The sequence below is a fragment of the Cherax quadricarinatus genome, chromosome 72 (assembly GCF_038502225.1).
Source record: "Cherax quadricarinatus isolate ZL_2023a chromosome 72, ASM3850222v1, whole genome shotgun sequence".
NCBI classification, from domain to species: domain Eukaryota; kingdom Metazoa; phylum Arthropoda; class Malacostraca; order Decapoda; family Parastacidae; genus Cherax; species Cherax quadricarinatus.
Window position 1 is genome coordinate 23,824,287 of NC_091363.1, and position 15,393 is coordinate 23,839,679.

Here is a 15,393-nt window from a genome sequence, read left to right on the forward strand (position 1 = left end):
CCTTATAACCCCAACAAAGAAGAAAGAAAGAAAGAAAGAACCTAATTTCTGCTGTTAGTGGCTCTATAAACCCAAACAATAACAGCCACCTAATTTCTCCTTAATTTACTTTATTCTGGAGGTAAGTGTGGCGGGTTTAGTGCTGTTATAGAGGCGCAGTTGTGATGAGAATTGACGGAGTAGCGAGAGATAAGACGCCACAATTATCACTATATATTGTGAATAAATAACAAAAAGGCACAATACCGTGATTGGAACGATACACAAATAACCCGCACATAAAAGAGAGAAGCTTACGACGACGTCTGGTTGTCTTTGTTGTGGACGTTTCGCCATCCAGTGGCTGGCTGGATGGCGAAACGTCTACGATGGGGATGCCCGGGTGTTGTGCATGTGTCTTAATTTCATCTTGTCGGTACTATATACAATTCTTCTTCTTCTTCTTCTACTACTACTACTACTACTACTACTACTACTACTACTACTACTACTACTACTACTATACTACTACTACTACTACTACTACTACTACTACTACTACTACTACTACTACTACTACTACTACTAGTACTAGTACTAGTACTAGTACTAGTACTACTAGTACTAGTACTACTAGTACTAGTACTACTGGTACTAGTACTAGTACTACTGGTACTAGTACTAGTACTACTAGTACTAGTACTACTAGTACTAGTACTACTAGTACTACTATTACTACTAGTACTATTACTACTATTACTATTACTATTACTATTACTATTACTACTATTACTATTACTATTACTACTATTACTATTACTATTACTATTACTACTATTACTATTACTACTATTACTATTACTACTATTACTATTACTACTATTACTATTACTACTATTACTATTACTACTATTACTATTACTACTATTACTATTACTACTATTACTATTACTACTATTACTATTACTACTATTACTATTACTACTATTACTACTATTACTACTATTACTATTACTACTATTACTACTACTACTAGTACTACAGGGGGTAATTTACCCCTAGTTTGGGAACCACTGCCTTAGACAAATAAGTGTTTTTCAGTGAAATATATATATTATCTCAAGGCGCCCATTGGAAATAAGTCACTTTGATTGCATTTTTTAACACATTGGCTGTCTCCTGCCAAGGAAGTGACCCAAAGAAAGAAACACTTTCACCATCATTCACACACATTCACTGTCTTTGCAGAGGTGTCCAGATATGACAGTTTAGGTGTTACCCCAGACAGCCAATATCCCAGACTCCTCCTTCAAAGTGCAGACATTGTACTACCCACCTCCAAGGCTCAAGTCTGGCTAACCAGTTTTCCCTGAAATCCATCACAAAATATTACCCTGCTCACTCTTCAACAGCTTGTCAGGTCCCAAAAGCCATTCATCTCCATTCACTCCTATCTAACATGCTCACACATGCCTGCTGTATGTCCAAGCCCCTTGCACACAAAACCACATTTTGGGTTACTCTAAACAATTTACACTATGTATGATAATTGTACTTGTGTGTGCCTGTGCCTAAATAAACTTTCATGTCATAAACTGCAGACCATAGGCATAGGCTTGTAAAAATAAAGATTATTATTATTATAAGTACATATACAAGGTATACAGGCCTAGCTGACATCAGTGACATACTACTATATAGAAAGCCGCTTGTTATAAGATAAGATTTTCTTTGGATAACCCAAGAAAGTCGGTGCATCATCGAGGACTGTAACTTATTTCCATTGGGGTCCTCAATCTTATGCCCCAGGATGCGACCCACAAATACACTTACAAACGCACTTACAGAAATACACTTACATAATTGGTCGAGTTGGGAGCAGTTCGAAACTCGGGGTACCACTGTACCTTGGAGCCTCCTACTCTTTTTGGGCTATGTACTGTATAAAAATGACCTGCACTCTTTGTAAATACAGCCTCTCCTCACTCAGCGACGTATTCGTTTACCGACGCCTCGGACTTACAATGGGCTCTCTGACCAGTATGCGTGCCTAAATAATGTATATTAGAGCTGATTTCCTCTATTCTGTGTATTACAATATACGTACAGCACACTACTGTATAAACATTTAAAAATATACTTGAAATGTTATAAATGGTGCAAAGGCGACATTAAAACAATATCAAGTATGCTCCTCACTTAGCAACGAAATCGTTTACCAACGTGGTCTTAGGAACGGAACTCCATCGTTAGGTGAGGAGAGGCTGCAAAGGATTTTAAATGTTATTGAAGGCTGCTTCTTGATGGAACTCGGGCATTATTTTCATTTTAAAGATGCAAGCAAGCTATCATAACCTAGCAAAAATAATTCTTGTAAACATAGTTATCTTTTTGGCTATTAAAAAAATACCACATATATTTCTATTAGAATGCAGCATTCAGTGACCAGTCAAGTGAGTATCGAGCCAGTGGATTTGCTTGCCCAATCAGAATGAACATAAAGACATGCCATTTCCATATACATGTACAGTGGACCCCCGGTATACGATATTAATCCATTCCTGAGAGCTCATCATATTCCAAAATTATCAGAAGGCGAATTAATTTTCCCCATAAGAAATAATGGAAATCAAATTAATCCGTGCAAGACACCCAAAAGTACAGTGGACCCCCGGTATTCAGTGGCATCGGTATATGTTAAATCCGGTATTTGATACATTTTAACGGAAAAATTTTGCCTCGCCACTCGTTAAAAAACTCGCCACACACGATTCATCCGGGACGCATCCACGCGAGTGCCAGTGAGTCACCAGCACGGCTTGCAATAGCTGTTAGGGTGATTTTCATCCATAAAGGTTTGCAGTTCAACCCACTTTGCATACATTTCCTTAATTTTTGAAGTAGGCACAATGGATTCCACAACTGGCATAGACTTCTCAGGGTTAGCCCCAAACCCTTCAAAATCTTTCTTAATTTCCATACTAATTCTCACCCTTTTTACCACAGGGTTGGCGCTAGAAGCTTTCTTGGGGCCCATGGTGACTTATTTTGCAGAAACAAGCATCAAAAACACTGTGATAATATGGAATGTACTGAATGTATGCTTAGATGCGAGCACACTGGCTGGCTTGTAAACACTGGTACTCATGTGGACGCGTCCTGGACGAATTGCGTGTGGCAGGTTTTTTAACGAGTGGCGAGGCAAAATTTTTGCGTTAAAATGTATTGAATACCGGATTTAACGTATACCGATGCCATCGAATGCCGGGGGTCCACTGTACAGTGGTCTCTTGAGTTATGATATTAATCTGTTCCAGAAGTCATTTTGTACCTCTAAGCTATCATGACTCCAACTCCAAATTACATTGTTTTATGGTAATTCGTTCCAAGAACCTGCAAGTACTGTAACTTGGACATACACACTCAGATGTAACTTCCACTGTATCTCCCTTCATTAGTTCTTGATTATCCACAGTAATAAGTCTTTCCATTGCAATGATAATTTCTCTACCTTTTTGTACTAGCTTACATTAATAAGCCATTTTAATAGTCTTAATTGTTTCTATTTGCTTGGTAATTGCAACAATGGTCGATTGTAAAAAGTCAGAGAAATGGCTGGTTTATTGCCCATTTTAGGGGCCATGATAACTTGGTAATACAAAAGATGGTGTACTTATAACAAATACTGTTGTGAAGGGTACATACTCCAGAGTTATTGTGTGAAAATCATGATAACTTCAGAGTGAAAAGTAAACTGATCAACTGTAATATAAACTTTGCTATTGGCTAAGATGCTACCATATAGACATTCATCTCCGTTGCTGATAGGCTGCTAAGTGACTTTCACAGACCCCCATTCCTATTGGTTCAGAGGCTCTCCAAGACCAAGCCACTGAGTTGCTGGTTGACTAGGCAGATCTTCACAGGAACTGATGGTCCTGTTGGCTGAAATGCTGCCCAAGAGGCAAGCTACCACACTGCTGGTTGGTAGAGATCTATCCACGTGCGCCAACCATAATAACAACAATAATTTTAATAATAATAATTAATGTGTATGTGTTAATGCTTTAGGTTCGAACCTTCTGCTAGGCAACACACTCCCCCACTCTTCAGAGATCTAAACCTACTTATTATACAAAACATTCACTCATACTACTGTGCATATTACATTTACAGAACAATAAATTCTAATTTCAATTCTGATCTGAAATTATTTCTTGATAGCTGCGACAAAACTCACAGGCATAATACTAGACACAGACATCTGTGATATTCCCCGTGTCTGGCTTCGTCTTTATAAAAAGACGAAAGGACAAAAGGACCCAAAATATGGAACTCCCTACCACAAATCTCCAGAGCCTTGCTGTCTGCCAGAAGCTTCAGAGCTACTGTAAAAATACACCTCCTTCACTAATACAGTAGGGCCCCACTTTAAAGCATTTCGCTTTATGACGTTCCGCTAATATGGTCACTCCAAATGATGATCAAAAAACTCTGTATGGCTACTCCCACCTGACTTTCTAATACGGTCACCACGCCCCGGCTGGTTTGTTTACATTCTGTGTGAGATCAGTAAACACTACGTCTCTCCATTATGTCTGGAAACTCCAAAATTTCAAGTGTTTTTAAAAGTTATTTCATATTTCATATGTACATACTCTGACAATTATACTTATGTATACCTGTACCTAAATAAACTTAAAACGCTTTGCTGGCGTGCAGGTACACATGAAAATCAGTAAGAGTGTCTTATGTCTTGAGACGTCATATTAGTAATGATAATAATAATCACGAGTCTCATTAAATGTTGTATATTACGTTAATATACACATTTTCTTTAACCCTTTCAGGGTCCGTCCCGTAGATCTACGACTTTACGTTCAGGGTCCAAACCGTAGATCTACGTCATGAGCTCAGCTCACTCTGATAAACTGTGAGTGGTACATTTGGGCCTAGATATGAGAGAATACATCTATGTGGTATGTGTGCACCACATAAAACAGATCCTGCAGCACACTGTGTATAATGAGAGAAAAAAAACTGAAATCATGATTTTTCGATTAAAACAGCGACTTTGCAGTGTTTTTTCGTATGTTTTTTATAGTTGTATTTGCGATTTCTTGGTCTCATTTGATAGAATGGAAGACATATTACAGAAATAAAGATGATTTTGATTGGTTTCAGCACTGGAAATGGCTTGAAACTGAGCTCAAAGTAGCAGAAATGTTAAATTTTTGCCGATATTCAAGAGTAAACAAACGACCTCACACGTCTAATACACGCCAGCTAGAGGGCCTAATATGCATTCACAAATATGGTGATGATATTTATACAATTATTACAGTATTGCATAACAGTAAATCTTCTATTTTTTGGTGTGAATAAAAATTCATTATGTGAATAAAAAATCAAAATGGAATTTATTTGTAAAGCCTCAAAACGTAACTAATGAACAGAGGAAATGTTAGTTTAGTTCCAGGAATACCTACATTGTTTATTCTGGACCCTATTTTGAAATTGGAATATTTTGAACTTTGTGTTAAATTGGCCAAATTAACAATTTCAGATCACTTTAATTTGTAGTTCAAACAGTTGACTTGGCGATTTCTTGTGCTCAATCGATAGAATAGAAGTAATACTAGTGAAATACCTAAGAATTTGGTTGACTGGAATAATGTAATTGGCCTAAAATGGGAGTCAAAGTCGCCGATTCGTAAATATCGCTGACACATCAAAATTCGTGAGAGCATAATTTCGTCAATTTTCCATGAAATTTCGTACTTTTTGTTTTATTACCTTCACAAAAAGATTCTCTACTATTTCATAAGAAAAAATAACAAATTTTTTTTTTGAAAATTCTTGGACACTGGGGCACCACTTCAGATTTGGGCCTTGGACCCTGAAGGGGTTAATCCATCTGTGATATTTTTTCAAAATTATATAATAAACACGATACATATAAAGACGATAAATACACCCCACAGTAGAATAAACAAACAAATATGAGATGTAGCCAGACAACTTGTATGAGTGACGCCATATTAGTAATGATGATAATAATCACAGTCTCATTAAATGTTGTATATTATGTTAATATACACATTTTCTTTAATCTATCTATGATATTTTTTCAGAATTATATAATAAACACAGTACATAACATATAAAGATGATAAATACACCCTACAGTAAAATAAATAAACATAAATATGAGATGTGGTAGCCAGATAACTTGTACGAGTGACGGCAAGAATAACATTTTCTCTAGTCCAACATAAGAGAGAATGCGTTACTGGGGGTAACTGTAGAAAATTTTTCCTTTCGTATGTAAGTTTATTCAGGTATACACAAATAGTTACATAGATTATCATACATAGCAGCATATGTGTAAAGAACCTTCACTCTGAGCATCAATTCTTCTAGAAATGGTGTTATATGAGAATGGGAGTGTTCCTCTTTATTTATTCTACCATATCATTGTAGAGATAACTTGTACACAATGTAACTTGTACACAAACTAGACATGTACACCTGGTTTATTTACATAACTCTGTGCCTGTCCTCCCTCGTGTATTCATTCTCTCTCTCTCATTTATTCGTTTTATCTCGTTTACTCGTCCCTGACCCTACATTAAGACTTCAAATATCATACATACCACACATACAAATATCATACATACGTACCACACTTAATTTCTTACAATAAATACTACTCTTCTCACCCTAGATTAAGACTTCAAATATTTTAAAGTAAGTAATGAGTGAACTTTATATGCATTTTATCGCTCTGGGACGCTTAACCCTTTCAGGGTTTCCGACGTACTAGCACAGCTTATGCACCAGGGTTATTGACGTACAGTGGTCCCTCGATAATCGTCCGGCCTGAAAGTCGTCCATTTCGGAAATACAGTGGACCCCCGGTTTACGATATTATTTCATTCCAGAAGTATGTTCAGGTGCCAGTACTGAACGAATTTGTTCCCATAAGGAATATTGTGAATTAGATTAGTCCATTTCAGACCCCAAACATACACGTACAAACGCACTTACATAAATACGCTTACATAATTGGTCGCATTGGGAGGTGATCGTAAAGCGGGGGTCTACTGTAGTCCTGTTATTTCGTCTAAATATTGGCTCGCAAATGGTCCGGTAACTCGCTAATAGTCCTTCGTCCGGGACACGTACTCAAGCTCTGAGCCGCCTGGGCCTTCCCTTCCCAGCCAGTGTGCCATTGTTTACCAGTGAGCGACAGTCCCCTCACGTGCTCCAGCAAAATATTTCACAATGCTCCATTTATTTTAGTGCTTGCAAGTGCTAAATAAGCTACCATGGCTCCAAAGAAAGCTCCTAGTGCCAGGCCTTTGCTAAAGAAGGTGAGAAATATGATTGAATTTAAGAAAAACGTCATTGAACAATATGATAGTGGCGTACGTATGGGCGAACTGGCCAGGATGTATAACAAATCGCGTACAACCATATCTTCCATCATAGCCAAGAAAAAGGAAATCAAGGATGCTGTTGTTGCAAACGGGGTGAATATGCTGACAAAAATGAGATCACCAGTACTCGAAGATGTTGAGAAGTTATTATTGGTGTAGATAAACGAGAAACAATTAGCAGGAGATAGTCTTATGACGTCGCTTATTTGTGAAAAGGCTAGGCAGTTGCATGACGATTTGGTAAAGAAATTGCCTGCAACTAGTGGTGATGTGAGTGAATTTAAGGCCAGCAAAGGCTGGTTTGAGAGATTTAAGAAGCGTACTGGCATACACAGTGTGGTAAGGCATGGTGAGGCTGCCAGTTCGGACCACAAGGTGGCTGAAAAATATGTGCATGAATTCAAGGAGTACATAAACAGTGAAGGACTGAAACCTGAACAAGTGTTCAATTGTGATGAAACAGGCCTCTTTTGGAAGAAAATGCCAAAGAGGACCTACATTACTCAGGAAGAAAAGGCGCTGCCAGGACACAAGCCTATGAAAGACAGGCTGACGCTAATGTTCTGTGCTAATGCTAGTGGTGATTTCAAAGTGAAGCCGTTACTAGTGTACCATTCTGAAAATCCCAGAGTGTTCAAGAAAAACAATGTTATGAAGAGTAAATTGTGTGTGTTTTGGAAATCTAATAGTAAGGCATGATTCACAAGGGACATTTTTGTTGAGTAATTCAATGAAGTGTTTGGCCCTAGTGTGAAGAATTACCTCCTGGAAAAGAAATTGGATCTCAAGTGCCTCCTAGCAATGGACAATGCACCTGCTCATCCTCCAAACCTGGATGACCTAATTCTGAAGGAGTTTGGGTTCATCACAGTAAAGTTCTTGCCCCCGAATACCACTCCTCTCCTCCAGCCGATGGACCAGCAAGTCATTTCAAACTTTAAAAAACTCTACGCCAAAGCAATGTTTGAAAGGTGCTTGAATGTGACCTCAGACACTCACTTGACCCTACGAGATTTTTGGAAAGAACACTTCAGTATTCTCCATTGTGTAAGCCTTATAGGTAAGGCTTGGGAGGGAGTGACTACCAGGACTTTGAACTCTGCTTGGAGAAAATTGTGGCCAGATTGTGTCCACAAGAGGGATTTTGAAGGGTTTGAGGCAGCCCATGATGAGCCTATGTCAGTTGTGAACTCAATTGTCGCACTGGGGAGTTCCATGGGGTTGGATGTGAGTTTGGAGGATGTGGAAGAGTTGGTGGAGGACCACAACGAAGAGCTGAGGAGCTGCAAGAGCTTCAGCAGGAAGAGCAACAGATCGCATCTCAGAATCTTGCTGCAGAGGAGGAGGAAGAGAGATGGAGGAAGGTGCCTTATTCAGAAATTAAGGAGATTTTTGAAATGTGGGGTAGGATGGAAAGATTTATGGAGAAACATCACCCAGAGAAGGATGTTGCAAGCCATATTGGCAACTTGTACAGTGACAGTCTTGGCCCATTTTAGGGAAGTTTTAAAGAGATGCCAGAAACAGAGCTCTCTGGGCAGTTTTTTTGAAAGACAGGACTCCAGTGACTCTCAAGGTGGTCCTAGTGGCATTAAGAAACAAAGAAGAGAATTATTATTATTATTATAATCAAAACAGAGAAGAGAAGTAACCCCAGAAAAGCAATTGGTACCCGAGGTGTTGATGGAAGGGCATTCCCCTTCCAAACAGTAAATAATCCAATCTGTCTCCTTCTCCAGTCTTCCATACACAAAGAAGAATCACCAATAAAGGTAAGTGTTATTCTGTTAATGTTTAATTTATCATGTGCCACTGCATTGTTTATGTACTACATCTATATTTCATGTAAAAAATTTTTTTGTTTTAATACTTCTGGGTGTCAGGAACGGATTAATTGAATTTACATTATTTCTTATGGGGAAAATTGATTCGTAAATCGTCCGTTTCGATAATAGTCCCACTTCCAGGAACGGATTATGGACGATAATTGAGGGACCACTGTACTAGTACGCCTAAATTCTAGCGCCTTCAAATCTAGCGAGAGAAAGCTGGTAGGCCTACGTATGAAAGAATGGGTCTGTGGTCAGTGCGCACAGTATAAAAAAAATCCTGCAGCACACAGTTTGTAATGAGAAAAAAAAAACTTTGACCGTATTTTTGGTCTAAAACAGCAACTTTGCACTCTATGTTCGTATGGTATTTATGGTTGTATTCTAGTTTTCCTGTCTTATTTTATAGAATGGAAGACATGTTACAGAAATTGAGATGAATTTGATTGGTTTCACAATGAAAAGTACCTTGAAATTGAGCTCAAAGCAGTAATAGAAATGTTCGATTTTTGCAAAAGTTCAAAAGTAAGGAAATCATGCCACGCGTCCAATACACGTCAACTCGTGAGTCGAATGTTCTTTCACAAGTACGCTGATATTGTTTATACCATTTCTACACTAATGTAATAGTCTGCATTACAGTAAATCTAATTTTTGTGAGAAAAATTCAGAGTTGAAAGCGAAAGAAATGTAAGGGGGGGCTGGGGACGTGACTAATGAACAGAGGAAATGTTAGTGCCAGGAATGTCTGTCTTGTTTACTCTGGACCCTATTTGGAAATTGGCATCTTTTGAAATTTGTGTGAAATTGGCAAAATTGCTAAATTCTGACCACTTTATTGGATAGTTGAAATTGGTAAATGGGTAGTTTCTTGTACTCATTCGATAGAAAAAATTGAGTTCTAGCGAAATAGTTATGATTTTTGTCAATTAGTACACTGGAATCGGCCGAAAATAGGGCTCAAATTCGGCGAAACCGCCGATGCGTAAACATCGTCGAGACCGCTAACTTCACAAGAGCGTAATTCCATAAGTTTTCCATCAAATTTCATACTTTTGGTGTCATCATGATCGGGAAAAGATTCTTTCATATAAAAAAAAAATTTATTTTTTTCCCCGAAAAATTTTCGACCCTGAGAACAAGTTTAGGAGAGGGCCTCTCGGCCCTGAAAGGGTTAAATGTCATAGAATATTATGTGTAGGTGGGGTGGCCTGGTATGGTAGCCCGGCTGGCTACCATACATACCACACCTGATTTCTTGGAATAAATACTACTTGTCTCACCCTAGATTAAGACTTCAAATATTTTAAGGTAACTAATGAGTGTACTATGTGTATTTTACTTTTTTATTGTTTTTAATGCCTAGTTCTATTGCTAACTTAATATATGTTAGTGTAAAATTGTTATCTAGTATTTGTGTGCATTTATAAGTGGAAAAAAAGGGTGTTCCACTTTACGGCGAGTTCCACTTTACGGCGAGTTCCACTTTACGGCGGTAGCCTGGAACCTAACCTGCCATATAAGTGGGGCCCTACTGTATGTACATGCATTGGACTTAGATGAACAAATGGACTTAAAACGACCGCTCAGAACTGAACCTATTTGTAAGTAGGGGAATATCTGTATACAAATACAGTGGTACCCCAAGTTTTGTACAGCTCCCAACTCAAACAGTTATGTAAGTGTATTATTGTAAGTGCTTTTGTAAGTATATTTTTGGGGGTCTGAAACGGACTAATCTAATTTACATTATTCTTTATGGGAACAAATTCGTTTGGTAATGGCACTCGAACAGCCTTCTGGAATGAATTATGGCTGAAACTTAAGGTACCACTGTATGTATTCCATAATCGAAGACAATCCAAAATCAGAAATACTTCGGTCCCAAGCATTTCAGATAAAGGATTCTCAACCATACTAATATTGTTTCTTCTGATTATCTAGTATTTTTAGGTAGTATAATTATAATTAATGCTTAGCGTTTATAATGTTCATAAAATGTTCTTAATTGTCAAAAACGCTTAAATTCACATGCCATGATTAGTGTTAAGTACTTTGTGAGGACTTTGCCTGGCCCATGACTGGACTCAGAGAGTAGATAAACTCTTAAAACTCTTCAAAGGTATATCAAAGGTAGTCTAGCCAAAATGTTTCAGAGAACAAGGGGCTTTCCATACAATGTATGATGATGTACACTGTACTCATAACTTAAACCAACATGATACCAAGTACACTGCAAACCTATCATTTGTAATTTCTGCACATATGCTGGTGATTTTTTTTTTTTGAGTGCATAACAAAAAAAAAAGTGGAAAAAAAAAACTTTCAAAATGCCAAGAGAGGGAGCCAGGAAACATCATATTTTGCTATTATTGGGTTAAAGGGTTGTGACAGTCCCTAAGCTATCTACTATTATGACCAATTAGGGATTGACACAACTTTTCAACAAACAATGGTTGACCCATCCATAACTAAATGGACACTCTTGTGCAAGCTTTCTGTCCCACTAGCACTGTTTTATAGAACATGGAGGCTTCCCCCCCCCCCCCTGATCATAAAAGAATTAAATGAGGCACCTTTGTTTTTGCTCACTCCACACATTTATGTACATGGCAGCAACTTTGATATACCTTTGGTGAGTTTCGAGAGTTTTTCTACTCCAGAGCCTGGCCATGTGCTAGATTTATCTGGTGCTTGCCTGGTCAACCAGGAAGATGTAATGACATGATTGCAAACAAACCATACCACTGGTGGGGGCTTGAACCCACGGTCTCAAGTCTGGAGTTTTACGACTCTATGGCCGTGGGTTCAAGCCCCACCCGTGGTATGGTTTATAGTAATCCTGGTTACCAGTTCTTGACTGAAGAAGTTCTTCCTAGCTACAAAGAGAGTAGTGATGCCAGAAAAAAAGGATCATGAAGTTAGCAGAAATGTCCCACGAGAAGCAGTTGATGATCTCGTCAAATACACTGACATCTCGGACAAATTAGATTTACAGGCCCATATCAACTTTTGCAGCTTCACAGAAATTGTCATAGAAATAGAAACAACATGGCAGAGAATATAAACTGGATATATTCATGAAACCTGTTGCTGCTTTTGTCTCTCTTCATCCATCTACAAGTAGGCCTAAGGGAACTTTATAGTTTCTCTGATTCATAATAAGTTATTCTCAGTAACCATCATACAGTCATGGCAAAATAATCTCATTTATCCACCGTAAAAGTGTTTAGTACTGTGTAAAAATTACTCTTCTGTACTTTTAACACCTTTGTTTTCTATGTTTAGTACTGTGTATAGGTGTCTGCTGTAGAGTACTGTAGTGCTTTTATTTTGTTATACTTAACATTTGTTTGGCAAACCTTAGTAAAGAGACGCCTGAGCAAACACTAGGATATATTTATTAGAAAAAGTTTTAGTCCTGGGACTTAATTGCTTCCAGTGAAGTGTTCAGTGTGTTTGATATACCGAACTCTTGGCATTACTGGGCGCCCTTTTTTCCCACATTAGTCTGCTAAATTGGTGTTGTACCGTATATACAACATACAATATTTATATAAAATGTAAGCTAAATTTTACATGCCATGAATGCAACATGAGTATTGTAAAGAACCCAAGGACACAATACTGTGACTGGTACAATACTGTGACGATGTTTCAGTCTGATTTGGACCATTTACAAGTGCGACTTGTTACTTGTGTACTAGTACTGTATATTTCCTACATTTTCTATGATGTTTTAAAAATCATGCATTATATTAAAGTGCATATATAAGCATGGTAAATATTGCTGGGATGTTCTAATTCATATTGTTTCCTTTTTCTAGGATTCTATTTGCTTGAAAAGAAAATTATGACTCGTATACAAAGTGATACACTATTGAACTTACTGGAGAAACTGAATATATCCGAAAGTCAAGTGAGTGAAGATGAACTTTCGTCCACCATAACTTACATCATCAAGGCTTGTCGAGTACCTCCTCTTCAGAATAAAGATGTGCCCTATACTGCATCAGATTTTGAGGGTGTTGCAAATAATGCTGAAATTCAATTAAATGTTATTTTAAAAATTATTGAGAAAATATGTTTTGCTAAAAGACATGAACAGCATTTTACTCCTTTGTTTATAAGAAATGTTGTGGTTAATTGTTTACTTGTTGCTTGTGAATTCATTGATGAAAATTGGGAATGGTGCAATAAAATAACTGCTGCTGCATCTGCAAATGTAATAACCAAGTTGTGTGATGTTTGCAACTGTAAATCTGCGCAACAACTTCTCAATTGCTCTCCCACTGAAACAGTGGACAAATCAAGTCATAACAATGGTACTCCTGTTGCTGAAAAAGAAAATGCTCTCTATTATATAAAATTTATATTACAAAAGTTTAGTGAATTGTTCAACAAAAATAATTGGAAATTATATCCTTCCTTAAAGATGTCCTATTGGTGGATTCTTCAACATCTCAATGTAAGTTATATTTTCCTAATGCTTTTTTTTTTTTGTTTTTACATTTACAGACTACTTATATACATGTTTAATCTTTTGTTAAAATTTCAAATTAAATTGCTTAAAAAGAATTAAATATTTTGATTAACAACTGAAGAAACATCTCAAGCATCCCTGCTTCCCCTTCCTGTCCCCTTAATGGCCGTTCCCATTAGTACAATGGCCTCGTGCCAGTTAACAGCTAGTATTAACCCTTAAGCTGTCCAAACGTATATCTACGTTTTTTCAAAATTTGAAAGTATGTAAAAAAGCGTACAGCTTCTTCGTTTTTTTTTTGTACATCTGAAAACGTGTAAAAAACTTTGTTCTATGTTTTTTTTGTTATATTTGAAAATATGTAAAAAAACGTGGATCTACTTTTGGAGCACTACACATGTGAACGTAGATCTGTTTGGACAGTTTAAGGGTTAACAAGATAAATTTATTTCCCAAGAGGATACATCAAAGCTTTAATAGTTGTTAACAGTAAATTGTAAAAATTTTAGGGAAACTCCTGTAGCTTTCAGGCAGTCTCAGGCCAGGACTAATAATGATAATGTTTATTTCTCTAAGTTGTACAAATAATGTAGTTTAAATGGAGTAATATAATAGGTACCAAAGAAAGCCAGTAATTATGCAATTCATTTTGGGCAACTAATCAGGCTTACATGCTACTTAACAACTAGACATAACATATTAAGTAGGACATCTTGTGCAGTAGCTAATGACAAAAGGGTAATTGCAAGAGAGTTGCACATTATTTAAACTGATTCATTGATCATGAGTTTTAAGGAGTAATTGAATAGGGTTGATGAAGCTACAGCAAGTTAGATTGCAATACAAGTAAAAGGGGACAAAATATGTCACCAGTTATGTATGGGAGTTTAAGGAAGGCTGGAAGAAAAAAGGAACAGACTCAGATAAAAGCTGATGTTCTCTGACTTAGCATATTGCTGTCTATATTACATTAACCCTTAACCCTTTCAGGGTCCATGCCATAGATCTACGGCTTTACGTTCAGGATCCATGCCGTAGATCTACGGCTTTACGTTCAGGGTCCAAACCGTAGATCTACGCCATGAGCTCAGCTCACTCTGATAAGCTGTGAACAGTAAATTTGTGCCTAGATATGAGAGAATACATCTATGTGGTATGTGTGCACCACATAAAACAACTCCTGCAGCACACAGTGCATAATGAGAGAAAAAAACTGTGACCACAATTTTCGATTAAAACAGCGATTTTGCAGTGTTTGTATGTTTTTTATAGTTGTATTTGCAATTTCTTGGTCTCATTTGATAGAATGGAAGATATACTACAGAAGTAGAATTGATTTTGATTGGCTTAAGTACTGGAAATGGCTTGAAACTGAGCTCAAAGTACAGTGGTCCCTCGCTTTTCGTAGTTCTCGGCAATCGTAAATTTCGCCAATCATAGGGGTATTTTCGTATAAACATGGACTCGCTTTTCATAGGTTGACTTGCGAATAGTAGTTCGTCCGGGACGCGTACGCACGGTGTGAGCAGGGGAGGCCTCCCTACCCAGCCAGTCTGGCATTGTTTACCAGTGAGTGAAGGTCCCCTCAAGTGCTCCTACGAAATATTTCATAATATTCCACTCATTTTAGCGCTTGCAAGTACTAAATAAGCTACCATGG

General features: G+C 37.5%; 1 protein-coding gene across 1 annotated transcript in view; it reads left to right on the top strand.

The window, feature by feature from the left end:
• Positions 1–15,393, top strand: part of LOC128701223 (TELO2-interacting protein 2) — a gene marked incomplete at its 3' end in the record, with an annotated part of 71,479 nt that overhangs the window by 45,590 nt on the left and 10,496 nt on the right. Inside the window, 1 exon segment of the mRNA XM_070100473.1 lies at positions 13,078–13,718. Coding sequence (XP_069956574.1) covers positions 13,104–13,718 — 615 coding nt within the window.